We start from the raw sequence: 26,980 nt of genomic DNA on the forward strand, positions 1-26,980 counted from the left end.
GCTTTTGATTGTCCCTTGATTATAAGGGTATATATAGTCTGATAACTGAGTACTGGATTTATGCTCCTGAGGAAGCTGGCAGCCATTAGTCCAGCGAAACGCGTTGAGCTACACCTGGCAGGACCACGAGTGCGGTTTCCCTTCATCCACATTTCTGGCGATATTCTTGGACTCTCACATTTTCCACTGGATTTAATACCAACACAAGCTCTGCAGCAAACCCGGACCTTTCCCTGTATGCCAATGGGATCTTCAGTGTAAAAGAGATACCCAAGGGACTTCTCCGGAACAAGTCTGGTAAATCAACTTGCACTTATTGAACTTGTGAGCAATGTGGAGTGAGACTTCTAGCCAGTCTAAAGTGGACAATATTTCTTGAAGGGATCACCAGTGGTACCTTATTACAATTCAATTAACCCTTTAGCAATTGCTTAGGTTTGCACAAATAGGAATAGAATCCTTTGTTTTAAATGTATGTGTAATAAATATTTATCATTTGTTTTTTAACGTATTGGTCTAAGTGTCCATTATCATTTAAAATATCAGCCGGCGCCAGTATATCTCTCTCTATTCTTGATTTATATACTGTGCTCCATTTGGGATTCAAAATAAGGAAGGAGTTAAACATATTATATTTCAATTTCATAGTAATTTCCATGTACAGTAACGGAGGTAGGGAAACTTGGGATCATACAAATAAGGATCTTGAAGTCTATGCAATTTTTTAAGAGGACATTCATCCTGGGAACAGCCCCTACTCTCCACAGAATCTCCCTGGCCATCTTAAGGGGGTACATACGGAGAGATCCATGCTTAAATTCTAAGTATTCTGAGTAGACTGCTGAGAAATTAAGCACGGATCTCTCGGTGTGTAGGGTACTGGTGACAGTGATGTGTGGTCCCGCGGTCGCTATCGCCGGCTCTAGAGAGATCGCTCATTTCACTACTAGGTGGGGGGAGAAATGTGTGATGAGCGGGGGGAGAGATGTGTGATGAGCTGGGGGGACAGATGTGTGATGAGCGGGGGGAGGAGAGATGTGTGATGAGCTGGGGGGAGAGGTGTGATGAGCGGGGGGGGAGAGATGTGTGATGAGCGGGGGAGGAGAGATGTGTGATGAGCGGGGGAGGAGAGATGTGTGATGAGCGGGGGGGGGGGGAGAGATGTGTGATGAGCGAGGGGGGGAGAGATGTGTGATGTGCGGGGAGGAGAGATGTGTGATGAGCGGGGGAGGAGAGATGTGTGATGAGCGGGGGAGGAGAGATGTGTGATGAGCGGGGGAGGAGAGATGTGTGATGAGCGGGGGAGGAGAGATGTGTGACGAGCGGGGGAGGAGAGATGTGTGATGAGCGGGGGAGGAGAGATGTGTGATGAGCGGGGGAGGAGAGATGTGTGATGAGCGGGGGAGGAGAGATGTGTGATGAGCGGGGGAGGAGAGATGTGTGATGAGCGGGGGGGGGAGAGATGTGTGATGAGCGGGGGAGGAGAGATGTGTGATGAGCGGGGGAGGAGAGATGTGTGATGAGCGGGGGGGAGAGATGTGTGATGAGCGGGGGAGGAGAGATGTGTGATGAGCGGGGGAGGAGAGATGTGTGATGAGCGGGGGGAGGAGATGTGTGATGAGCGGGGGAGGAGAGATGTGTGATGAGCGGGGGGGAGAGATGTGTGATGAGCGGGGGAGTAGAGATGTGTGATGAGCGGGGGAGGAGAGATGTGTGATGAGCGGGGGGGGGAGATGTGTGATGAGCGGGGGAGGAGAGATGTGTGATGAGCGGGGGAGGAGAGATGTGTGATGCGCGGGGGGGGGGAAGAGATGTGTGATGAGCGGGGGGAGAGATGTGTGATGAGCGAGGGGGGGAGAGATGTGTGATGTGCGGGGGGAGAGATGTGTGATGAGCGGGGGAGGAGAGATGTGTGATGAGCGGGGGAGGAGAGATGTGTGATGAGCGGGGGAGGAGAGATGTGTGATGAGCGGGGGAGGAGAGATGTGTGATGAGCGGGAGAGGAGAGATGTGTGATGAGCGGGGGAGGAGAGATGTGTGATGAGCGGGGGAGGAGAGATGTGTGATGAGCGGGGGAGGAGAGATGTGTGATGAGCGGGGGGGGGGAGAGATGTGTGATGAGCGGGGGAGGAGAGATGTGTGATGCGCGGGGGAGGAGAGATGTGTGATGCGCGGGGGGGGGGGGGGGAAGAGATGTGTGATGAGCGGGGGGAGAGATGTGTGATGAGCGAGGGGGGGAGAGATGTGTGATGAGCGGGGGAGGAGAGATGTGTGATGAGCGGGGGAGGAGAGATGTGTGATGAGCGGGGGAGGAGAGATGTGTGATGAGCGGGGGAGGAGAGATGTGTGATGAGCGGGGGAGGAGAGATGTGTGATGAGCGGGAGAGGAGAGATGTGTGATGAGCGGGGGAGGAGAGATGTGTGATGAGCGGGGGAGGAGAGATGTGTGATGAGCGGGGGAGGAGAGATGTGTGATGAGCGGGGGGGGGGGGAGAGATGTGTGATGAGCGGGGGAGGAGAGATGTGTGATGAGCGGGGGAGGAGAGATGTGTGATGAGCGGGGGGGAGAGATGTGTGATGAGCGGGGGAGGAGAGATGTGTGATGAGCGGGGGGGAGAGATGTGTGATGAGCGGGGGAGTAGAGATGTGTGATGAGCGGGGGAGGAGAGATGTGTGATGAGCGGGGGGGGGGGAGATGTGTGATGAGCGGGGGAGGAGAGATGTGTGATGAGCGGGGGAGGAGAGATGTGTGATGCGCGGGGGGGGGGGGGGGAAGAGATGTGTGATGAGCGGGGGGAGAGATGTGTGATGAGCGAGGGAGGAGAGATGTGTGATGAGCGGGGGAGGAGAGATGTGTGATGAGCGGGGGGGGGAGAGATGTGTGATGAGCGGGGGAGGAGAGATGTGTGATGAGCGGGGGGAGAGATGTGTGATGAGCGCGGGGGGAGAGATGTGTGATGAGCGGGGGAGGAGAGATGTGTGATGAGCGGGGGGGAGAGATGTGTGATGAGCGGGGGAGGAGAGATGTGTGATGAGCGGGGGGGAGAGATGTGTGATGAGCGGGGGAGGAGAGATGTGTGATGAGCGGGGGGGGGAGAGATGTGTGATGAGCGGGGGAGGAGAGATGTGTGATGAGCGGGGTAGGAGAGATGTGTGATGAGCGGGGGGGGAAGATGTGTGATGAGCGGGGGGAGGAGAGATGTGTGATGAGCGGGGGGAGAGATGTGTGATGAGCGGGGGGAGAGATGTGTGATGAGCGGGGGGGGAAGATGTGTGATGAGCGGGGGGGGGGGAGATGTGTGATGAGCGGGGGAGGAGAGATGTGTGATGTGCGGGGGGAGAGATGTGTGATGAGCGGGGGAGTAGAGATGTGTGATGAGCGGGGGAGGAGAGATGTGTGATGAGCGGGGGGTGAGATGTGTGATGAGCGGGGGGAAGAGATGTGTGATGAGCAGGGGAGGAGAGATGTGAGATGTGTGATGAGCGGGGGGGGAGAGATGTGTGATGAGCGGGGGGGAGAGATGTGTGATGAGCGGGGGAGGAGTGATGTGTAATGAGCAGGGGAGGAGTGATGTGTAATGAGCAGGGGAGGAGTGATGTGTGATGAGCGGGGGAGGAGAGATGTGTGATGAGCGGGGGAGGAGTGATGTGTGATGAGCGGGGGAGGAGTGATGTGTGATAAGCGGGGGAGGAGAGATGTGTGATGAGCGGGGGAGGAGAGATGTGTGATGAGCGGGGGGAGAGATGTGTGATGAGCGGGGAGGAGTGATGTGTGATGAGCGGGGGAGGAGAGATGTGTGATGAGCGGGGGGGAGGAGAGATGTGTGATGAGCGGGAGGAGAGATGTGTGATGAGAGGGGGGAGAGATGTGTGATGAGCGGGGGAGAGAGATGTGTGATGAGCGGGGGGAGGAGAGATGTGTGATGAGCGGGGGAGGAGAGATGTGTGATGAGCGGGGAGAGAGATGTGTGATGAGCGGGGGAGGGATGTGTGATGAGCGGGGAGGAGAGATATGTGATGAGCGGGAGGAGAGATGTGTGATGAGCGGGGGGGGGAGAGATGTGTGATGAGCGGGGGGGGAGAGATGTGTGATGAGCGGGGGGGGGAGAGATGTGTGATGAGCGGGGAGAGAGATGTGTGATGAGCAGGGGAGGGATGTGTGATGAGCGGTGGGGTGAGATGTGTGATGGGGAGGAGAGATGTGTGTTGAGGGGGAAGGTGAGATGTGTGATGAGCGGGGGCGGGGGGTGATGAGCGGGGGGGGGGGGGGAGATGTGTGATGAGCGGGGGGGGGGGGCAGGGGAGATGTGTGTCTTCTCCTTGTCTATACATACTCTCCTATTACTGGCTCTCCTCTACATCAGGGATCTCAGTTTTCTGAGCATAACAGCCGCTTCCAGGGTTTCTGCCACAGCCATACTGAAGAAACACATCGGGCTGATGAACACGTGGGCTTAACAGGCTGTGAGTGGAAGCGGCTGTGCAGGCTGTGGGCTGAAGCGGCAGTAACGAAGCAGAAGTGACGAGCACGAGGGAGCTGGGAGCCGGGGAACAAGCTGGGCACCAGGCAGGAGCCGAAACCTGCGGGCGTGCTGAAGAAAAACGGTTCCATCAGCGGTGGAGACAGGGGATAAGAGGCGGTGAGCAGCAGAGCAAGGTGCCGGGAGAGTGAAAGTGGCGGGGGCTGACTGAGGCTGGAGCAGGGCTGCTGGAAAGAGCCAACCCAGGGGAAGCAAGTAGCAGTGAGTAGGTGCTGCTGCAGGTGGTCGTGACTCCACCCGGACACCCAAGTATCATATGTATTATTGTATTGACTGTTTTATTGACCATTTTCCATTGATACATTTTTTACACATTGCATTACCAATTACTTTACTGTGTTGAAAATTGTTTCCGTCCAGAGTTAGGCTATAGTATCATACTGTGTAGCATACTGTAGTCTGTATCGTTTGTATTGTACTGTATTGTTTTTCTATGGGTACAGGGAGTTAGAGGGGTTATTTTTTTTTTTTTTTTAACAAAATGGGGGCGGCCGTGATTGAGAATCTCACTCAGTGCATGTTGTGCTTGATGTATGCGCACCGGGAACAACCTGCCCCGTGTGATTACATCTGCACGCGGTGTATGCGAACGGTTGCCCTGGAGCCCAGTCAACTGATCTAGAACAGACCATTACGCGACTGAGGGAGATTCACAATCTCGAGCAGAGCTTATATAGAACGATGGAGGAGTTGCAGGGGGGCCACCGGTAGACGAGGACAATCAGGTAGCTAGCTGGGTCAAGGTTAGAAGGAAGAAGAGGAGGGGGAGACAGGACATCTCCGATTTGCCAAACCCCAATAAATTTTCCCGAATGGACAAAGATTCTGGGGAAGGCAGTGAAGAAATGACGGCACTGGAGGATACCGTTCCCTCTAGCAACCGGAGGAGCGGTCCCTCCAGGACAATGGGAACAAAAGAGAGCGAGGTACCTAGCCAGATTGTGGTGGTACCGGAATCTATTATCAGAACAGAGAGGGCAATCTGCTACCGGGACAGTCTGTTGTCTCCCGGGTGCTCGGGTACGGCACATTGCGGACCGGGTAGAAAGATAGAAAGATTGTTGGGAGGGGCTGGGAACGACCCGGCATTCTTGGTGCACGTCGGCACCAACGACAAAGTTAGTGGTAGGTGGGATGTCCTTAAGAAAGATTATAGAGACCTAGGCTAAAAATTAAAGACAAGGACATCTAAGGTAATATTCTCTGAAATATTACCAGTGCCACGTTCTAGCCCAGGGAGGCAGAGGGAGATTAGGGAGGTAAATGTGTGGCTTAGAGACTGGTGTAGGAAAGAGGGGTTTGTGTTCCTGGAACACTGTGTGGACTTCTCAGTCAGGCGCCATCTTTCTCAGAAAGAATTAGTGGGACAATTAGAGATCGAAGAATAATGGGATGGATCAAGTATAATGAGGATAGAGAGGGGAGAAGGAGAATATAGTCAGCGATGGTAATTTAAGGGAAACTCAGGTTCCTAAGGAAACGTTATCCATAACAAAACTAGCGGATCAGGGAATTACTAAATTTAAGTGTATGATTACTAATGCAAGAAGCCTAACAAGTAAAATGGGGGAATTAGAGGCAATTGCACTCAATGACCAATATGACATAATAGGCATTACTGAGACATGGTGGGACGATTCTCACGACTGGGCGGCAAACATGGAGGGGTACACCCTCTTCAGGAGAATTAGGATTAATAAAAAGGGAGGGAGTGTTTGTCTATGTGTTAAACCATTCTTAAAACCTTATTTAAAAGAGGTCATTTACGAGGGGACTGGAGACAACGTGGAGTCATTATGGGTTGAGATTTTGAGTGGGGGTAAAGACACAAAAAACTTTTAATAGGGACATGCTATAAACCGCCAGATATTAGTGTGTCTGACGAATTACAACTCTTGCAGCAAATCGAAAAAGCTGCAGGTATGGGGGACGTCGTTATTGTTGGGGACTTTAATTACCCAGACATAAACCGGAACACTGAAACAGTAAATACAGCTAGGGGTAATAGGTTCTTAAACATGCTAAAAGAGTCCCAGGTAATCGGGGAACCAACTAGGCATAGGGCTGTACTGGACCTAGTACTAACTAATAATGAGGAAATAATATCAAATACTAAAGTAGGGGAGACCCTAGGAAATAGCTATCACAATATGATCACAGATATCAGCTTCCAAAAACATCAATATAAAGGTCTAACTAAGACTTAACTTTAAGAAAGCTAATTTCATGTTGATGAAACAAGCAATGAAGGACATCAATTGGGAAATTGTATTGCATGGTAAGATTACGGCTGAAATGTAGGATGTTTTTACAACTACGCTCAATAAGTACACTCATTTGTATATTCCCAAAGTCAACAAAAACAGGAGTAGTAAATTCAAACCGATGTGGCTTAATAAGAGGGTCAAGGAACAAATGGATAAAAAGAGGCGTGCTTTCAAAGTATTTAAGTCTGACGGAACAGTGGAATTTTTCCAGTTCTCCAAGGAATGAAACAAAAAATGCAAAAAAGAAATCAGAGCAGCTAAAATAGAAAACGAAAAACAAATTGCAAAGGAGAGTATGACAAACCCCAAAAAGTTATCTAAGTTTATAAACAGAAACATTTTTAAAAAGGGAGAATATTGGGCCTTTAAAGAGCGAGTTGGATGTCTTGATTAATGATGATAGGGAAAAAGCGGATTTATTTAATAAATTCTTTTCATCAGTATTCACGAATGAGGACAGGTTGACGAGAGTAGAGCATAACATAAGCTATGAAAACGACCCGATGCTAGGTACCATGGTTAAACAAGGAAGTAGTCCGGGAAAGACTAAGTAAAATTAAGATAAATAAATCTCCTGGGCCGTATGGACTCCACCCCAGGGTTCTTATGAAACTTAATGTAGAGATATCGAGACCCCTATATTTGATTTTCAGAGAGTCAATTAGATCAGGAACGATACCAAAGGATTGGCCGTATAGCAGAGGTAGTCTCAATATTTAAAAAGGATATTAAAACTAACCTCCGTAACTATAGACCGATAAGTGACATCTATAGTAGGGAAATTACTAGAAGGTATATTAAGGGATAGCATTCTAGAGTACTTGGACACCTCCAAGGTTATTACTAGGAATCAGCATGGATTTGTGAAGGACAGGTCATGTCAAACTAACTTAATAAGCTTCTACGAGAAAGTGAGCTATAATATTGATTAGGGTCAAGCAGTGGATGTGATCTTTTTGCACTTCGCTAAGGCCTTTGACAAAGTTCCACATAAGAGACTAATTCTCAAATTAAGGGAGCTTGGGGTAGGTGACACTATTTGTACTTGGGTGAATAATTGGCTGTTCAATAGGGAACAGCGAGTGGGGATTAATGGGATGTACTCTGAATGGGCTTCAGTGCTCAGTGGAATACCGCAGGGCTCAGTACTTGGACCATCGTTGTTTAACATATTCATTAATGACCTCGGAGAGGGACTAGAAAGCACAGTGACAATTTTCGCAGATGATACTAAACTATGTAGAGTAATTAATTCAGACGAGGATGTTGAGTCTTTACAGAATGACTTATCTAGACTTGAGGTCTGGGCGGATAAATGGAGAGTGAGGTTCAACAGACAAATGTAAAGTTGTGCACTTTGGGACTAAGAACATTCAGGCAGCCTAAAAACTAAATGGAGAAAATGTAGGGATAACGGTAGTAGAAAAGGATCTGGGAGTGCTCATCGACAACAGACTTAGTAGCAGTATGCAAAGTCAAAATGCAGCAACAAAAGCAAGTAAGGTGTTAGCATGCATAAAACGGGGAATGGAGACGGGGGATTAGTGTAATCCTGCCGCTGTATAAATCATTGGTGCGGCCACACCTGGGATATTGTGTATAGTTCTGAGCACCGCACTATAAAAATAAGATTTTACTCACCGGTAAATCTATTTCTCGTAGTCCGTAGTGGATGCTGGGGACTCCGTAAGGACCATGGGGAATAGACGGGCTCAGCAGGAGACTGGGCACTCTAAAGAAAGATTAGGTACTATCTGGTGTGCACTGGCTCCTCCCTCTATGCCCCTCCTCCAGACCTCAGTTAGGGAAACTGTGCCCGGAAGAGCTGACATTACAAGGAAAGGATTTGGAATCCAGGGTAAGACTCATACCAGCCACACCAATCACACCGTATAACTTGTGATAACTATACCCAGTTAACAGTATGAACAAACAACATAGCATCAACCAAAGGATGCCAATATAACATAACCCTTTATTAAGCAATAACTATGTACAAGTATTGCAGAGAGTCCGCACTTGGGATGGGCGCCCAGCATCCACTACGGACTACGAGAAATAGATTTACCGGTGAGTAAAATCTTATTTTCTCTAACGTCCTAGTGGATGCTGGGTACTCCGTAAGGACCATGGGGATTATACCAAAGCCTCCAAACGGGCGGGAGAGTGCGGATGACTCTGCAGCACCGAATGGGCAAACACAAGGTCCTACTCAGCCAGGGTATCAAACTTGTAGAATTTTGCAAAAGTGTTTGAACCCGACCAAGTAGCAGCTCGGCAAAGCTGTAATGCCGAGACCCCTCGGGCAGCCGCCCAAGAAGAGCCCACCTTCCTTGTGGAGTGGGCTTTCACTGATTTTGGATGCGGCAATCCTACCGCAGAATGAGCCTGCTGAATCGTGTTACAGATCCAGCGCGCAATATTTGCTTTGAAGCAGGAGCACCCAGCTTGTTGGATGCATACAGGATAAACAGCGAGTCAGTCTTCCTGACTCCAGCCGTTCTGTTAACATAAATCCTCAAGGCCCGGACCACCTCCAGCAACTTGGAATCCTCCAAGTCACGAGTAGCCGCAGGCACCACAATAGGTTGGTTCAAATGAAACGAAGACACAACCTTTGGTAGAAACTGCGGACGAGTCCGCAATTCTGCCCTGTCCATATGAAAAACCAGAGAGGGGCTTTTACATGACAAAGCCGCCAATTCTGACACACGCCTAGCCGACGCTAAGGCCAACAGCATGACCACTTTCCATGTGAGATACTTTAGCTCCACGGTCTTAAGTGGCTCAAACCAGTGGGATTTCAGGAAACCCAAGACCACGTTAAGATCCCAAGGTGCCACTGGTGGCACAAAAGGGGGCTGAATATGCAGCACTCCCTTAACAAACGTCTGAACCTCAGGCAGTGAAGCCAGTTCCTTTTGAAAGAAAATGGATAGGGCCAAAATCTGGACCTTTATGGATCCTAATTTTAGGCCCATAGTCACTCCTGACTGTAGGAAGTGCAGGAATCGACCCAGCTGGAATTCCTCCGTAGGAGCATTCCTGGCCTCACACCAAGCAACATATTTTCGCCATATACGGTGATAATGTTTTGCTGTCATGTCTTTCCTAGCCTTTATCAGCGTAGGAATAACTTCATCCGGAATGCCCTTTTCCGCTAGGATCCGGCGTTCAACCGCCATGCCATCAAACGCAGCCGCGGTAAGTCTTGGAACAAACAGGGCCCTTGTTGTAACAGGTCCTGTCTGAGAGGTAGAGGCCATGGGTCCTCTGTGAGCATTTCTTGCAGTTCCGGGTACCAAGTCCTCCTTGGCCAATCCGGAGCAATGAATATTGTTCTCACTCCTCTTTTTCTTACAATTCTCAGCACCTTGGGTATGAGAGGAAGAGGAGGAAACACATAGACCGACTGGAACACCCACGGTGTTACTAGTGCATCCACAGCCATCGCCTGAGGATCCCTTGACCTGGCGCAATACCTGTTTAGCTTTTTGTTGAGGCGTGACGCCATCATGTCCACCTGTGGGAGTTCCCATCTATTTGCAATCAGCGTGAAGACTTCTTGATGAAGTCCCCACTCTCCCGGGTGGAGGTCGTGTCTGCTGAAGAAGTCTGCTTCCTAGTTGTCGACCCCCGGAATGAACACTGCTGACAGTGCTTGCACGTGATTCTCCGCCCAACGTAGAATCCTGGTGGCTTCTGCCATCGCCCCCCTGCTTCTTGTGCCGCCCTGGCGGTTGACATGGGCCACTGCAGTGATGTTGTCTGACTGAATCAGCACTGGTTGGTCTCGAAGCAGAGGCTCCGCTTGGCTTAGGGCGTTGTATATGGCCCTTAGTTCTAGGATATTTATGTGCAGACAAGTCTCCTGACTTGACCACAGCCCTTGGAAGTTTCTTCCCTGAATGACTGCCCCCCATCCTTGGAGGCTTGCATCCGTGGTCACCAGGACCCAGTCCTGTATGCCGAACCTGCGGCCCTCGAGGAGGTGAGCACTCTGCAGCCACCACAGAAGAGACACCCTGGCCCTGGGGGCCAGGGTGATCAGCCGATGCATCTGAAGATGCGATCCGGACCACTTGTCTAACAGATCCCACTGAAAGATCCTGGCATGGAACCTGCCGAAGGGAATGGCTTCGTATGACGCCACCATCTTTCCCAGGACTCGCGTGCAGTGATGCACCGACACCTGTTTTGGTTTCAGGAGGTCCCTGACCAGAGTCACGAGCTCCTGAGCCTTCTCCTCCGGGAGAAATACCTTCTTCTGGCCTGTATCCAGAATCATGCCCAGGAAGGGCAGACGCTTCGTAGGGATCAGCTGCGACTTTGGAATATTCAGAATCCAGCCGTGCTGCCGCAACACTTCCTGAGAGTGTGCTACGCTGATCAGTAACTGCTCCCTGGACCTCGCCTTTATGAGGAGATCGTCCAAGTATGGGATAATTGTAACTCCTTGCTTCCGAAGGAGCACCATCATCTCCGCCATCACCTTGGTAAATATTCTCGGTGCCGTGGACAGGCCAAACGGCAGCGTCTGGAATTGGTAATGACAGTCCTGTACCACAAACCTGAGGTACTCTTGATGAGGCGGATAAAAGGGGACATGCTAGTAAGCATCCTTGATGTCCAGAGACATCATGAAATCCCCCTCTTCCAGGCTAGCAATGACCGCTCTGAGCGATTCCATTTTGAACTTGAATTTCCTCAGATAAATATTCAGGGATTTTAAATTCAAGATGGGTCTGACCGAACCGTCCGGTTTCGGTACCACAAACATAGTGGAATAGTAACCCCTTCCCTGTTGAAGGAGGGGAACCTTTACTACCACCTGCTGGAGGTATATCTTGTGAATTGCCGCCAGCACTACCTCCCTTTCCATGGGGGAAGCTGGCAAGGCCGATTTTAGGTAACGGTGAGGGGGCGTCACTTCTAACTCCAGCTTGTATCCCTGAGACACAATTTGTATAGCCCAAGGATCCACCTGTGAGTGAACCCACTGGTGGCTGAAATTTCGTAGACGCGCCCCACCGCTCCTGGCTCTGCCTGTGGAGCCCCAGCGTCATGCGGTGGATTTAGTGGAAGCCGGGGAGGACTTTTGTTCCTGGGAACTAGCTGCATGGTGCAGCTTTTTTCCTCTACCCCTGCCTCTGGCAAGAAAGGATGCCCCTCTGACTTTCTTGCTCTTTTGCGAACAAAAGGACTGCATTTGGTAATACAGTGCTTTCTTCGGCTGTGAGGGAACATAAGGCAAGAGATTTGACTTCCCAGCCGTAGCAGTGGAAACTAGGTCCGAGAGACCGACCCCAAATAATTCCTCACCCTTATAAGGCAAAACCTCCATGTGTTTTTTAGAGTCGGCATCCCCTGTCCATTGCCGAGTCCATAAGACCCTTCTGGCAGAAATGGACATTGCGTTTATTCTAGAGCCCAGCAAGCAAATATCCCTCTGGGCATCCCGCATATATAGGACCGCGTCCTTGATATGTCCCAGGGTCAGTAGAACAGTTTCCCTGTCCAGGGTATCTATCTCCTCCGAGAGATTATCAGTCCATGCTGCTACCGCACTACACATCCAGGCCGAAGCAATTGCCAGCCTCAGTAGAGTACCAGAATGTGTATAAACAGACTTCAGGATAGCTTCCTGCTTTCTATCCGCAGGATCCTTTAGGGTGGCCGTATCCTGAGACGGCAGGGCCACCCTCTTAGATAAGCGTGTCAACGCCTTGTCTACCCTAGGGGAGGATTCCCAGCGTAACCTGTCCGTTGGCGGGAAAGGATACGCCATCAGTATTCTCTTGGAAATTACTACTTTCCTATCAGGGGAATCCCACGCTTTTTCACATAATTCATTTAATTCATGTGACGGGGGAAAAGTCACTTCTTGCTTTTTCTCCCCATACATATAAACCCTCTTGTCAGGGACAGGGTTTTCCTCTGATATGTGCAATATATCCTTCATAGCTATAATCATGTAGCGGATGGCTTTAGTCATTTTAGGCTGCAACTTTGCATCATCGTCATCGACACTGGAGTCAGACTCCGTGTCGGCATCTGTGACAACCATCTGGGATAGTGGGCGCTTGTGAGACCCTGACGGCCTCTGCATTGTAGGATCAGGCATGGGTTGAGACCCTGACTGTCCCAAGGCTACAGCTTTATCCAACCTGTTATGCAAGGAGCTTACATTATCATTTAACACCTTCCACATATTCATCCAATCAGGTGTCAGCACCGTCGGTGGCGACACCTCATTCATCTGCACTTGTTCTGCCTCCACGTATCCTTCCTCATCAAACATGTAGACACTGACGTACCGACACACCGCACACACACAGGGAATTCTCTGACTGAGGACAGGACCCCACAAAGGCTTTTGGGGAGACAGAGAGATAGTATGCCAGCACACACCCCAGCGCTATATAACCCAGGGATTACACTGTAACTTAGTGATTACCTAGTAGCTGCTGTTTGTGATCGTTTGCGCCTAAATTTATGTGCCCCCCCTCTCTTTTTTACCCTTTTTGCACCTGGATACTGCAGGGGAGAGCCTGGGGAGCGTCTTTCCAGCGGAGCTGTGAAGAGAAAATGGCGCTGCTGTGCTGAGGAAGAAGGCCCCGCCCCCTCAGCGGCGGGCTTCTGTCCCGCTTCTATGTGTAAAAAATGGCGGGGGCTCGAACATATATCCAGTGCCTGACTGGATATATGCATTATTTTGCCAAAAGGTACCTTAATTGCTGCCCAGGGCGCGCCCCCCCCCCCCCCCTGCGCCCTGCACCCTACAGTGACCGGAGTGTGTGGGTGTGCTGCGGGAGCAATGGCGCACAGCTGCAGTGCTGTGCGCTACCTTAAGTGAAGACAGGAGTCTTCTGCCGCCGATTTCGATGTCTTCATGCTTCTGTACTTCTGGCTCTGCGAGGGGGACGGCGGCGCGGCTCCTGGAACGGACGATCAAGGTTAGGTACCTGTGTTCGATCCCTCTGGAGCTAATGGTGTCCAGTAGCCTAAGAAGCGCAACCTAGCCGCAGTTAGTAGGTTTGCTTCTCTCCCCTCAGTCCCACGTAGCAGAGAGTCTGTTGCCAGCAGATCTCTCTGAAAATAAAAAACCTAAACTAAAATACTTTCTTCTTAGCAAGCTCAGGAGAGCTCACTAAAAGCACCCAGCTCTGTCCGGGCACAGATTCTAACTGAGGTCTGGAGGAGGGGCATAGAGGGAGGAGCCAGTGCACACCAGGTAGTACTAAATCTTTCTTTAGAGTGCCCAGTCTCCTGCGGAGCCCGTCTATTCTGCATGGTCCTTACGGAGTCCCCAGCATCCACTAGGACGTTAGAGAAAAAGATATCTTGGAACTCGAAAAGGTTCAGAGGCGAGCCACCAAACTGGTTAAGGGGTTAGAGGCACTGAATTATGAGGAAAGACTAAAAAAGGTTAGATATGTTTACACTGGAAAAGAGGCGACTGAGAGGGGACATTATTAATATTTATAAACACATTAAGGGACAATACAAGGGTTTATCAAACGATTTGTTTATAAAAAAAACCACTACATAGGACACCCCCTGCGGTTAGAAGAAAAAATATTCCATAGACAACGGAGACCTTCTGACAGGTATCGTGGGAGGTCTCTGTCACCGCATTGCGATGTTAGTACATATGCGATTAGCATCGCTGTGGTGGGCGGTGATGCATTTTAATACATCCCGCCCTTAGCACGGGATGTACTAATGGGAAAATGCGGTAAAGCCCCCATTTAGGGGTGTTTTACAGCATTTTCACATGTACTAAGACTAGGCCGCCGGGTTTTCGCCGCCAAGGGCATCGCCATCTTTTGATGGCGATACCTTATAGAAGCCTATGAGCTTCTTTCGCACCAGCTGTCGCACCCGCCGACCAGCGCCGAACCCGCCGACTCCCCCCTCACCTGTGTGTCCAGGTGCCGCTCCTCACCCCATAGCAGCACAGCTATTTCTGCTTCCGGCTGCAGGGAGGAGGAGGAGGAGGAGCTGCCCGGGGCTGGAAGGTGACGGACCCCATAGAGACCCTCTGCAATCCTTCTGCCAGGTATCGCGGGGGGCCTCTGTCACCGCATTGCGATGTTAGTACATATGGAGTGGGTAGCGATGTATTTTAATAAATCCCGCACACAATGCTCTCACTGGAGACATACAGTAGCTGCCTGGTCATCTCCTGCCGTTGGTAACTCACCTAGTTGTTTCTGCAACGTTTCCCATTTGTATGAACTGCTTGGAATATAGTAGACATTTCTGGGAGAGAGAAGATACGGATATTCAGTCACGTTTACAAAACTCGTTGGAAAATCAATTTAAACTTGCAAAACGGAAAGGTTATGGGAATTCTTAATGTTCTACGGAGAATGTGTATCAGTCTTGGCAGGGGTTGCAGTATTGTTACTCTTGTAGGATACTACTCAGTCACCATTACATGGATTTTATCATATAATTTACAGAGCACATTTACAAGCATCTCCTCATTACAGTATATACACGGCATTAAATCCTTTTCTCCTAATTTATCTGCGTCCAGTGTTTCCCAGTCATTTCCCCATTTACTTTATATAGACTCACGGTATTTACTAAATAATTTCTACTGAATATAAATGCTATTCCAAAATATTATTAGACACCACTACAAAATTAAAGCAATAACGAGATTTATGGTAAGAACTTACCGTTGTTAAATCTCTTTCTGCGAGGTACACTGGGCTCCACAAGTATTGGACAATGGGGGTGTAGAGTAGGATCTTGGTCCGAGGCACCAACAGGCTCAAAGCTTTGACTGTTCCCAGAATGCACAGCGCCACCTCCTCTATAACCCCGCCTCCGTGCACAGGAGCTCAGTTTTCGTTAACCAGTCCAATGCAGTAGCAGGTAACAGAGACGACAATCGTTAGAAGCCGCACACACCACGCACTCACGACAGGAGAGGGTGTCAGCGGCTAATGCCAAACCAACCCAAAGAAGCTAAGTGCGTCAGGGTGGGCGCCCTGTGGAGCCCAGTGTACCTCGCAGAAAGATTTAACAACGGTAAGTTCTTACCATAAATCTCGTTTTCTGCTGCGGGGTACACTGGGCTCCACAAGGATTAACATCGGGGATGTCCTAAAGCAGTTCCTTATGGGAGGGGACGCACTGTAGCGGGCACAAGAACCCGGCGTCCAAAGGAAGCATCCTGGGAGGCGGAAGTATCGAAGGCATAGAACTTTATGAACGTGTTCCCAGAGGACCATGTAGCCGCCTTGCACAATTGTTCAAGGGTCGCACCACTGCAGGCCGCCCAAGAAGGTCCAACAGACCGAGTAGAATGGGCTTTGATGGTAGCAAGAGCTGGCAGACCAGCCTGTACATAAGCATGTGCAATCACCATTCTAACCCATCTAGCCATGGTCTGCTTGTTAGCAGGCCAGCCACGTTTGTGAAATCCAAACAGTACAAAGAGATAACAAGACTTCCTAACGGAGGCAGTTCTCTTTACGTAGATACGGAGAGCCCGTACCACATCCAAAGACCGATCTTTGGAGGACATCTCAGGAGAACTAAAGGCTGGAACCACAATCTCCTGGTTAAGGCGGAAGGAAGACACAACCTTAGGCAAATAACCAGGGCACGTTCTAAGAACAGCCCGGTCACGCTGAAAAATCAGATAGGGGGACTTGCAAGATAAGGCACCTAAGTCCGAGACCCTTCTAGCAGAGGCAATAGCCAGCAAAAACAAAACCTTAAGGGAAAGCCACTTAAGGTCTGCAGATTCATAAGGTTCAAAAGGATACTCCTGCAAGGCCTCCAGAACCACCGACAAATCCCAAGGGGCCACTGTGGTACATAAGGAGGCTGAATCCGTAGCACCCCCCGAGTGAAAGTATGATCATCAGGCAGGGTAGCAATCTTTCTCTGAAACCATAAAGACAAGGCAGAAATGTGCACCTTGGGGGATGCCAGACGAAGGCCTAAGTCCATGCCCTGTTGTAGGAAGGCCAAAAGTTTGGCCGTACTAAACTTGTAAGCATCATGATTGTTAGATGTGCACCAAGCAAAGTAAGAATTCCAGACCCTATGGTAAATCCGAGCAGAAGCCGGCTTACGGGCCTTCAACATAGTATGAATGACCGCCTCAGAAAAACCCTTGGCCCTCAAGACGGAAGCTTCAAGAGCCACGCCGTCAAAGCCAGTCGGGCCAAATCCTGGTATACACAAGGGCCCTGAACGAGGAGGTCTGGTCATTGAGGGAGGTAGTAGGGGACGCTCTATCAAGAGACCCTGTAGCTCTGAGAACCAGTGCCGTCTGGGCCACCCCGGAGCAATCAGAAGCAGGGTTCCTCCTTCTTGTTTGAACTTCCTTAGTACTCTGGGCAGGAGTGACACCGGAGGGAACACATATGGTAGCTGAAAGCTCCATGGGAATGCCAGTGCATCTACGAACGCCACTTGAGGATTCCTTGTCCTTGCGCCGAAGACCGGAACCTTGTGATTGTGTCGAGACGCCATCAAGTCCACATCTTGAAGGCCCCACTTGTCCACGAGGAGTTGAAATACTTCTGGATGGAGGCTGCACTCTTCGGCGTGTACGTCATGATGACTGAGAAAGTCTGCTTCCCAGTTGAGGACCCTCGGAATGAACACTCCCGATATGGCTGGCAGATGGCGTTCCACCCATTGAAGAATCCTTGATACTTCCCTCATCGGCATGCGGCTTCGAGTGCCACCTTGATGTTTTATGTACGCCACCGTGGTGGTATTGTCGGATTGTACTTGAACAGGTTGTTATGTATCAAATGCTGAGCCAAGTTCAGTGCATTGAACACTGCACGCAGTTCCAGAATGTTTATCGGGAGGAGAGAGACTCCTCCTTGGTCCACCGATCCTGAAGGGAGTGTTGCTCCAACACCGCTCCCCAGCCCCTCAGACTGGCATCCGTCGTCAGAAGGACCCAGTTGGAGATCCAGAAGGGACGACCCCCGCTCAATTGGTGGTCCTGAAGCCACCAGCTCAGTGACAGACGGACCTCCGGAGACAAGGAGATCATTTGAGACCTGATCCGGTGAGGCATGCCGTCCCACTTGGCCAGAATCAACCTCTGTAGAGGGCGGGAATGGAATTGAGCGTACTCCACCATGTCGAAGGCCAACACCATGAGATCCACTACTTGCATTACCGAATGTATCAACACTTGCGGACGACATAGGAAGCACTGAATCTTGACCTGAAGTTTCAGGATCTTCTCCTGAGACAAGAACAACCGCTGGTTGTGAGTGTCCAACAATGCCCCCAGGTGTACCAAGCTCTGAACAGGGACCAGGGAAGATTTCTTCCAGTTGATGAGCCACCCCCTTGAGTTTTCATAAACTGGATTGTCACATCCAAATGACGTAGGAGAATTTCTGGGGAGATTGCCAGGATCAGCAAGTCGTCTAGATACGGGACGATCCTGATCCCCTGATGGCGTAGCACAGCCGTCATTACCGCCATGACTTTGGTGAATACCCGCGGAGCCGTGCACAAACCAAAAGGTAACGCTCAAAACTGGTAATGAAGGTTGCCCAACGCAAACCTCAGGTACTGCTGATGTGACATTGCAATAGGAATATGCAGGTAAGCATCTTGTATGTCCAGGGAGACCATATAGTCCCCAGGCTCCAAGGCCAGAACAATACAGCGTAGAGTTTCCATACGAAACTTGGAGACCCTCACATACTTGTTCAAAGACTTGAGATTGAGAATGGGCTGCGAGGACCCGTTCGGTTTCGGGACTAGAAACAGCGGTGAATAGTACCCTTGCCTCTCTGAGCAAAAGGCACCCTGTACTACCACTCCTGTGTCCAGGAGGGACTGTACCACCGAATTAAGAGTTTTTGCCTTCACCGGATCCGAAGGGACATCTATCAGGCAAAATCGATGAGGGGGACGATTCTTGAAGGATACGGCGTAACCTCGAGTGACGACTTCCCGTACCCAGGCATTGGAAGTGGTCTTCAACCATTCCTGGGTAAATCCTAGAAATCGGCCCCCCACCCTGGGAACCCCCAGAGGGAGACCCGCCCTGTCATGCAGCAGGCTTGTCTGTTTTGGAAGCAGGCTGACGGGCAGCCCATGCCCGCTTGGGTCTGGGTTTAGCAGGTTTGGAAGTACGAGCTTGTTTCGGGTACGACTGACCTTTTGCCTTTCCTGGAGGACGAAAGGAGCAAGCCGAAGGTGCCGTACTTGGTATGCAAGCCGTTTTAGCAGAAGCTAAGACAGCCACGATCTTATTGAGGTTTTCTCCGAAAAGAATATCTCCCTTGAAAGGAAGTACCTCCAGGGTTTTCTTAGAATCCAGATCCACAGACCAGGATCTCAACCAAAGGATACGTCGAGCTAAGATGGACATAGTCACAGCCTTGGCCGCCAGCAGCCCGGCATTGGAAGCCGCCTCCTTAAGATAATGAGAAGCTGCGGTAATATATGAGAGACATTGTCTAGCATGATCAGAAGCGTTGGAAGGTAGCTCCGCCTCCAGCTCCTGAGCCCATGCTTCAGCAGCCCGTGTCGCTGCAATGGTTGGCCTATGCACAGCCCATGTCAGGGTGTAAATCGCCTTTACACAACCCTCCACGCATCTATCCGTCTGTTCCTTCAGAGAGGGGACGGTAGTCACTGGCAGAGCTGAGGAAACTACCATCCGTGCAACATGAGAATCTACAGGCGGAGGAGTTTCCCAATTTTTACATAGCTCCGCAGAGAGAGGGCAGCGAGCCAACATTTTCTTACGCAGCGTGAACTTTGTTCCTGGATTTTCCCAGGATTCCTGATGTATGTCAGCCAGGTGTTGAGAATAAGCCAAAACTTGTTTAACCACTTTCTTACGTTTAAATCTGTCCGGATTTTTAGACACAGGCTCAGGTTCCAGTTCATCAGAAATTTAAAGAATCAGCCTGATAGCCTCAATCAAATCAGGGACATCCACCTGTGACCGTCCCAACCCATCTGAAGCATCAGAGTCAGTCTCTGTGGGGTCAGTGTATCATCATCCTCATCAGAGGAAGTATCTGGAACGGTGGTGGATTGTGAGGAAGTAGCGGCCTGTTTAGAAGACGCCTTAGTCTTAGGCGGGCGAGTTAGACTTCTTTTTAGTCAGTGATTGGTTCAAGTGCTGTAACAGAGATGAGATCTGATCTGCCCATGGCGGAATGACTGCAGGGACCATAAACTGCTGTACTGGCATAGGCAGTCCCACAGGGGGCGCAAGTTTAGTTACCAGCGTATTTAATAACGTGGAGAAGGTAGCCCAGGGTGGGTCATTGTGGACCCCCGTTGCTACAAACCCACTGGGGGCAAGGAACCCCCAGAACCTGAACTCTCTGCTGCCATGTTTTCCTCAAATGTGTCTGCAGCGGCACCTCCACGCAATGTGGGATCAGCCCCAGTTCCGTTGCCCCTTGCAGCTGACATAATGAGAAGCTCAATATCAGGCAACCCGGTACAATATTAGCAGCAAGAACTCCCAGTGTAATGTATCAGCACAAACCGGGAACCCAAGAGATATATGGTGACCAGAAATCACTGAGAAAAATACACAGTAAGTATATCTTGTGAAACACATATATAGTCTAATAAACGTGACACACTTAGCCCCCTCAGGTTACAGAATATAGGGGTAGCAGGCTGAGCCAAATACACAAAATGGCAGCCACTCAGCAGCTACACGCACACACACACACAGAAAGTCACAATGTACAATGCAGAAGTTATACCATACAATAAGACTGCACTGGACTAGCAATACAAAGTAATACTCAGTATATATATATATATATATATATATATATATATATATATATATATATATAAGAGTAGGGGAGAAGAACAAGCGCCTTATGGTGCAGTAATTTAGTAAATAATGTATTGCAGACACGCCAAATGAAAAATTCCGTACCGGATGAAAACTTGTATCAAGGCCTATCAGTTTCTTGTCCAATAACTGCTCTCCAACTGTATATCAGGAGACATAGATCATCGCCATATAGTGTAATACCTTAGTATATCAACTGGGGGTCCGTCCCCTATATGTCATGCGTACCGAATCAAATGCTTTAACCATGCATATCGGATAAACCTCTATCCAAATGACCCAAGCAGGTCCCGAATAAAGCAATATCAGACTACCTGTCCACACTCCGCAGTCTTCAAGTCCGGCTCTACAGTCTCTAATCTATTCCAGGCACAGCAGGTGGTGAGCTGGAATAGATACAAGTTTTCATCCGGTATGGAATTTTTCATTTGGCGTGTCTGCAATACATTATTTACTAAATTACTGCACCATAAGGCGCTTGTTCTTCTCCCCTACTCTCGTAGAAATTCCATGACTGAACATACCCAAGTCATTTTCTGAAGAACTGAGCTGCCGCCAGGACGTTTGGAGTGTGCCCATAAGGCCTAGATGGTTCTGATAAGTTCACTGGGGACAGTGACGGTTTGAGACTATTGCAAGACTGTTATTTACTGAACCTTAGAAGGGATTCCCGAATGGTGGATAAGCGCACTGATCTATAAAAGTACTTCTCTCTCTCTCTATATATATATATATACACACTCTATACACAGTAGATATAGCATAGCACAGTAGATACTGGATGTATATTACAGGGTGTTTGTACCCCACCACCCTGACTGTATACACTCTCTTAACTAACACTGTCCCAGTGACAGGTAGAATACTTAAGTGTCCTGTAAAATGCACAGCGCTGGCGATCAGGCGGCTTTACAGAGGAGTATTTGCCCAAGCAGTCCCAGGAACAGCGCCGCTCTGTGTGATGGCGGCTGACAGGGAGTGAGGGAGAGAGATATGTAGCTCCAGGGCGGGAACATTTGCCTAAATGGTGGCCTGGGGCTGGGGGGAGGGTCTACAGGTCAGGCCTCATCCCCCGTACTGGCTTCCCCACCAGGCGCTGCGGGCTGTCAAACAAACGGTTTTATGAAGAAAACCGACCTGTGCCCAGTGCCCTGGTGGCTAGTGGAGCCCCTGCCCCTTGCAGTGTCCACACCGGCCGCGCCGGATCGCGATTACAGCGGGCCAAAGAGACCCCTTACCTCCCCCTGTATGCGGCCACGCGATCCGGGAGGACAGCGGCGAGTGTGTGACTGACTAGAAGAACACCGGAGCCTCCGCTGTAATTACCCGGCAACCAGGGCGTGGGAGTATAAGGCGCCGTTGGGGGAGTGATGGAGCTGCAGCAGGAGATGTCTGACATCTAACACACACAGTGTCTCTGCTGCAGCCCTTGAAGTCTTCAGATTTTCTTTCTTCTGAAATAGCTTTTTCTTAGGGCTGCAGGAGTAGCCCCCCCTGTTGTATGCCCGCTTACTGTAAGGCCCCAACTACAAAACTGAGCTCCTGTGCACGGAGGCGGGGTTATAGAGGAGGCGTGCTATGCATCTTGGGAACAGTCAAAGCTTTGAGCCTGTTGGTGCCTCGGATCAAGATCCTACTCTACACCCCGATGTTAATCCTTGTGAAGCCCAGTGTACCCCGCAGCAGAAAAATGTGCTATAAACAAGGGTTTTTTTAAATGAGAAGAATAAAATGAATGTACACATGTATTTCTGCGAGAAGCCTACATTCCTATAAGAGATAGCAACCAATCCCCTCACTACCCCCTACCAGTAACCCAGTACTTCTGATTCAAAGTGGTCAGAAGGATTCACTCTGAGTCAGCCATAAAGAGGGGCTGCAGCAGCTACACACACCTTGGTCTTACCCTCCTACAACGCTGTAATATCAGATAAAGTAACAGGAGGGGTTAATAGTGAGACAGGCGCAATGTAGCAGGTACCTCATATTGCTCTTGGAGCAGTTTTATCAACTGAGCATAAACCTCATCAGAGTTCTGTGGTGACCTGTTCTCCTCAGGTTCAATCAGAACAAAGTCATTCTCCTCATCCGCTGGAGCAGGTGGTATCTGTGAGAAACGCAATCATCATTACTGGACACAAATGTCATTTATTGGTAATATACAACCATAAGTGATGCCCGTGAAAGAGGTTCTTTACTTCTAACCTGCTTATGTATTTACCTTGGTGATGTCCACCAGAGTACCGCTTTTCACTTTATCGATGGAGGCCTGGAGAGTATGGACCACTCTCATGTGCTGCTTAGCTAGTTCCACGTCATTCTTCTGCTTGGCTTGAAGAGCTGATTTTCTGTACTGTCTTCTCCGGGTCTCCAAGAACTCCAGCAGCTCTCGTACTGAAACAAGGAGAGGACTAGGGATGACATACACAGGAGAAACAGGGATCAGGGGCCTCCATTATCAAACCTCTAGTAATACCTGCAGGAGGAAGGGGCTCAGTGGACTTGGAAGTATCCACAACTTTCTCATCTTGTGGCAAATTTGGCAACACCTGTAGCTTTTCAATTTGGGTGGGTTTTTGGTGGACAGGTTTCTTTGCTGGCTGGTCATCCTGGGGGAGACAACTACAAACTTTTAAAACAGGAGCCAAAAAGCTCCAAAATAAGCAATAAAAAGACTGTAAAACTAGTGTCATTTAACATAAAGTCACTTGCAGAGAGTTCAAGCATAACACACACCCTAATACAGTCTCCATCTACTTCTGTTATTTCCCACAGTTACGTTAAGAGATGATTTGCAAGAGCAAAATAAGGTTGTTTCGTTATCGATTTTAATGTAATCAGTCCCTCATATATAAGTGATTTTTTGAAAACAAGCGGGGGCTCACTTGGCTCCAGAGATCTCCAATGATATATACATAGGCAGTGATTGTATTGGATGGATGGCCTCCAAATTAGACGCATGTGACCAAAATCACTGGTACTTTTTCTGAGGTGTTAAACTCAATGTTGTCTCCATCTATTTCTGTTATTTGCCACAATTACTCATCACATACATTATGCACAATATAGGGATTTGGTTAAGTCAGAAACAGAAAAGCATGAGGGAAGAGGACCCTGCTCATGAAAGCTTACATTCTAAAAGGGATGGGGCATAGTAGGGGTGACACAGATGGGGTAGACCGTGTGCGTGGGACAGAGGGCTTAGGACGAGAGACTACAGAAGGCTGTTAGTGGCTGTAAGGAACGTACTGGAGGTTCTTAAAAGGTGTCACATAGACTGTGACGTCACGCAGCCGCTCCAATGAGAAAAATGGCAGCTTACGAAGCTTATCAAAAAGATAGGGAAAGCGGCACTTCTACAAGTGTTTCGCTGACAGGGACATCACCCCCATGTCAGCGAGGCACCTGTGATTGGACAGCGGATCCAGTGCTGGATCCGCTTGTCTAATCACCCACACGCGGCGCTGGAGGCGGAGGGTCCCGGTGGTGAGTGGCGTCTGCAGTGTGCGCTTCCCCCCTGTCCTCCGCCGCCGCTGACAGGAGCGGCGTTGTGCGGCTCTCCCCCGTGCGGCTCTCCCCTTCCTCCGTCGGCTCTGTCCTCCCGCTGACAGGCGCTGCGTTGTGCGGCTCTCCCCCTCCTCCGCCGGCTCCGTCCTCCCGGCGTGGCCCTGCAGTGTGTACGGCTCTCCCCAGCAGCAGCAGCGGGTTAGTCTCTCTCTCTCCTCCTGTGGACTGAAGTTTGTAAGTATAATTTTCATTTTTACAGGTAACCCTACCCTATTGGATTCTACATGGACAAGTGGACGTGACCGGCGTAGGATGTAGGTAAGTATGTGCGAGTGTGTCAGTGTGTTTTAATACATTTTTACTGTTACGGTGTGTGAGTTGTGTTTTTATTTGGGTATTTTTGTTGTTGTAGAACTACAGGTACCAGCGGGCCCGTTATTTCCCCGCATGCTGGTACTTGAGGTTCTCCAAGTACCAGCAAGCGAGGGAGGTTTGCTGGGCATTGTAGTTCCACAACAAAAAACAATATTCTTTTTTTTACACACATGGCTATCAGCCTTCCATCCACCGCCATCGGATGGGGGGGGGGGGGGGGGGGGCAGCCTCGGGCTTCACCCCTGGCCCTTGAGTGCCTGGAGGGGGGGACCCCTTGATTTAAGGGGTCCCCACTCCTCCAGGGAACCCCGGCCAGTGGTGACTAGTTGGGGGGGTAATGCCACGGCCGCAGGGACCTACATAAATGTGTCCCCCGGCTGTGGCATTATGTCCCTGGCTAGTGGAGCTCGGTGCTGGTTTTAAAAATACGGGGGACCCCTACATCTTTTGTCCCCTGTATTTTTGGAACCAGGACCGGACTAAGAGCCCGGTGCTGGTTGTCTACATACGGGGAACCCCTGTCCAATTTTTTCCCAGTATTTAAACAACCAGGACCGGCTCAAAAGAGCCAGAGGCTGGTTATACTTAGGAGGGGGGACCTCACGCATTTTTTTTTTTTACATTTTTTTACCCATTCAGACCCTTCTCCATTAAGTTAATGGAAGCCCTGGACAACAGAATTGCATTCATGTCCTCCTCCCCCTCCCTTCCCAAACACTAATTATTATTTTTTTACTAAAAATGTACAATATATCACAAGTATGATGAGCAGGCAGGCAGCGGGCATTGGCGGCATCGGACTGAGATGCAAATTAGTGGCGGAGGGCTGGGTCAGTTGATGGTGGGCGAGTTTGTAAGCCATTGGCGGTGGCAGCAGGCATCGGCTCAGAGGCAGTAGCGGGCATTGGCTCGGCGGCGGTAGGGGTCATCGGCAGGATTCGGCTGACATTATGGCTGTAGTGCCTCACCAGCCACTGTCCTCACAGCACGCCACTGGTCCACAGGTTATCCACAGGATAACAATTGGATATGATGGAGCGACAGCGGATTGGCACCAAACAATCAAAAGCTTTCTGGCCTCTCAGGATGCAATGGGCTCGTCCATATATCCCGCCCCCTGGCTCAGGCAAATCAGTTTTGTGTTTGGTGCGGCAGGAACCAGCCATGGTCAGAGGGCTGCTGTTTTTGGCAGCCCTAAGCGTTCTTATTTTATATTTATAGTCTTACTAGTTTTTGAGTGATATTTCTAAACCGCATTTTATACGTATATTAGAAAGAGTTGCTCCAACAACTCTCCGCCGGGTCGCAACAACGTTTACCCACGAGTACAGTGCTGTTTCGGCGGGCGTCTCTGTGTGGGATATACTAGCAGGTCCAGCAGACGTTACCAGGCTGTGGCCGGAACACAGGGAGAAGGTAAGGCATCGGTTCCGTTTAGTAGATGGAATATGGACACAGCAGCACTGTTTCGGGAGGAGACTACCAAACAGTAGCTGACGCGCTGCCACCACGGGTGCTCCAGTGCTAGGCCTTAGGAATCATAGGCTCCAGTAATAGCATGAGGCCGCGATCCCTAGGGTTGATGTCAGCAGGGGGAGTCAGACGCTCTCCTGGTCACCCCTCCCCCCAGTTCATGACCAGTTTCTGCCGAGTTTCCCACCATGAACTGTTACCTCGCTTCCGTCTCAGACGCTACCACGAGGGGTCTCGGTCGCAGCATAGGCGGCTGTGTAACCGATGCGTCTGTGTTCACTATAGGTTCCTGGAGCGGCAGTGTACACTAGTAGCGTCTGGATTCACTCAGCGTTCGCTAACGTATTGATCGATCCTGGAAGCGGGATGAGTCTCCCTGTATCCCACTCTACTGAGTACAGGCTATACAGCACTAAATCTCTATCTACTGTTTTGAGTATGAATAGTTAGATAAGTGCCTATTGCATATGAGTCTGTATACCATTACTGTTGTTTCTGTCGCATTGCGTCTGAATACGTTAGATATGTTAAACATGATTCAGTAAATATGTTCTCCTACATACTTAAAATAATATTGTAGTTGATAATGTGCTCATATTGCTTAATATACTAATGTATAACATGTGACTGACTGCTAGTATGATGCTGACTTTACTATATGTCTGTCAGTTTGTTTTTCAGATCCTCAATGCTGGTGCATGAGTAGGGTCAGATGGATATCATTTTAAAGAAAAAAGGTTCAAGTGATTACAGTCACAAAATTGTGTAGTACACTGTGGAAGTGCTGATTATTTATCATGTATAAGTGTGGCAATGGTGAGGACACTCATACCATGTTTGTTTTGCAAACCTGTATTATCTTCTCAGGATCTGGTTCAGGATGGCTTGTATGCATAATGTTTTAGCTCAGCAAAAATACGAGGCAGAGGCAGGTACAAGTGTATCCGCCTTGGGCTATCTTTGCACAGACTTGA

The 26,980-nt window shown here is 49.7% G+C and overlaps 1 protein-coding gene across 2 annotated transcripts in view; it reads right to left on the reverse strand.

Annotated features, from left to right (window-relative positions):
* The window catches only part of CC2D1B (coiled-coil and C2 domain containing 1B), a 408,633-nt gene that overhangs the window by 90,020 nt on the left and 291,633 nt on the right, over positions 1 to 26,980 (reverse strand). For both annotated transcript variants that reach the window (XM_063938881.1, XM_063938880.1), the window contains exons 14-17: positions 23,128 to 23,260; positions 22,873 to 23,045; positions 22,633 to 22,758; positions 15,015 to 15,073 (exon numbers count right to left, since the gene is read on the reverse strand). In XM_063938881.1, the coding sequence (XP_063794951.1) occupies positions 15,015 to 15,073; positions 22,633 to 22,758; positions 22,873 to 23,045; positions 23,128 to 23,260 (491 nt within the window). The remainder of the gene's footprint in view (positions 1 to 15,014; positions 15,074 to 22,632; positions 22,759 to 22,872; positions 23,046 to 23,127; positions 23,261 to 26,980) is intronic.

The sequence above is a fragment of the Pseudophryne corroboree genome, chromosome 9 (genome assembly GCF_028390025.1).
Source record: "Pseudophryne corroboree isolate aPseCor3 chromosome 9, aPseCor3.hap2, whole genome shotgun sequence".
Taxonomy (NCBI): domain Eukaryota; kingdom Metazoa; phylum Chordata; class Amphibia; order Anura; family Myobatrachidae; genus Pseudophryne; species Pseudophryne corroboree.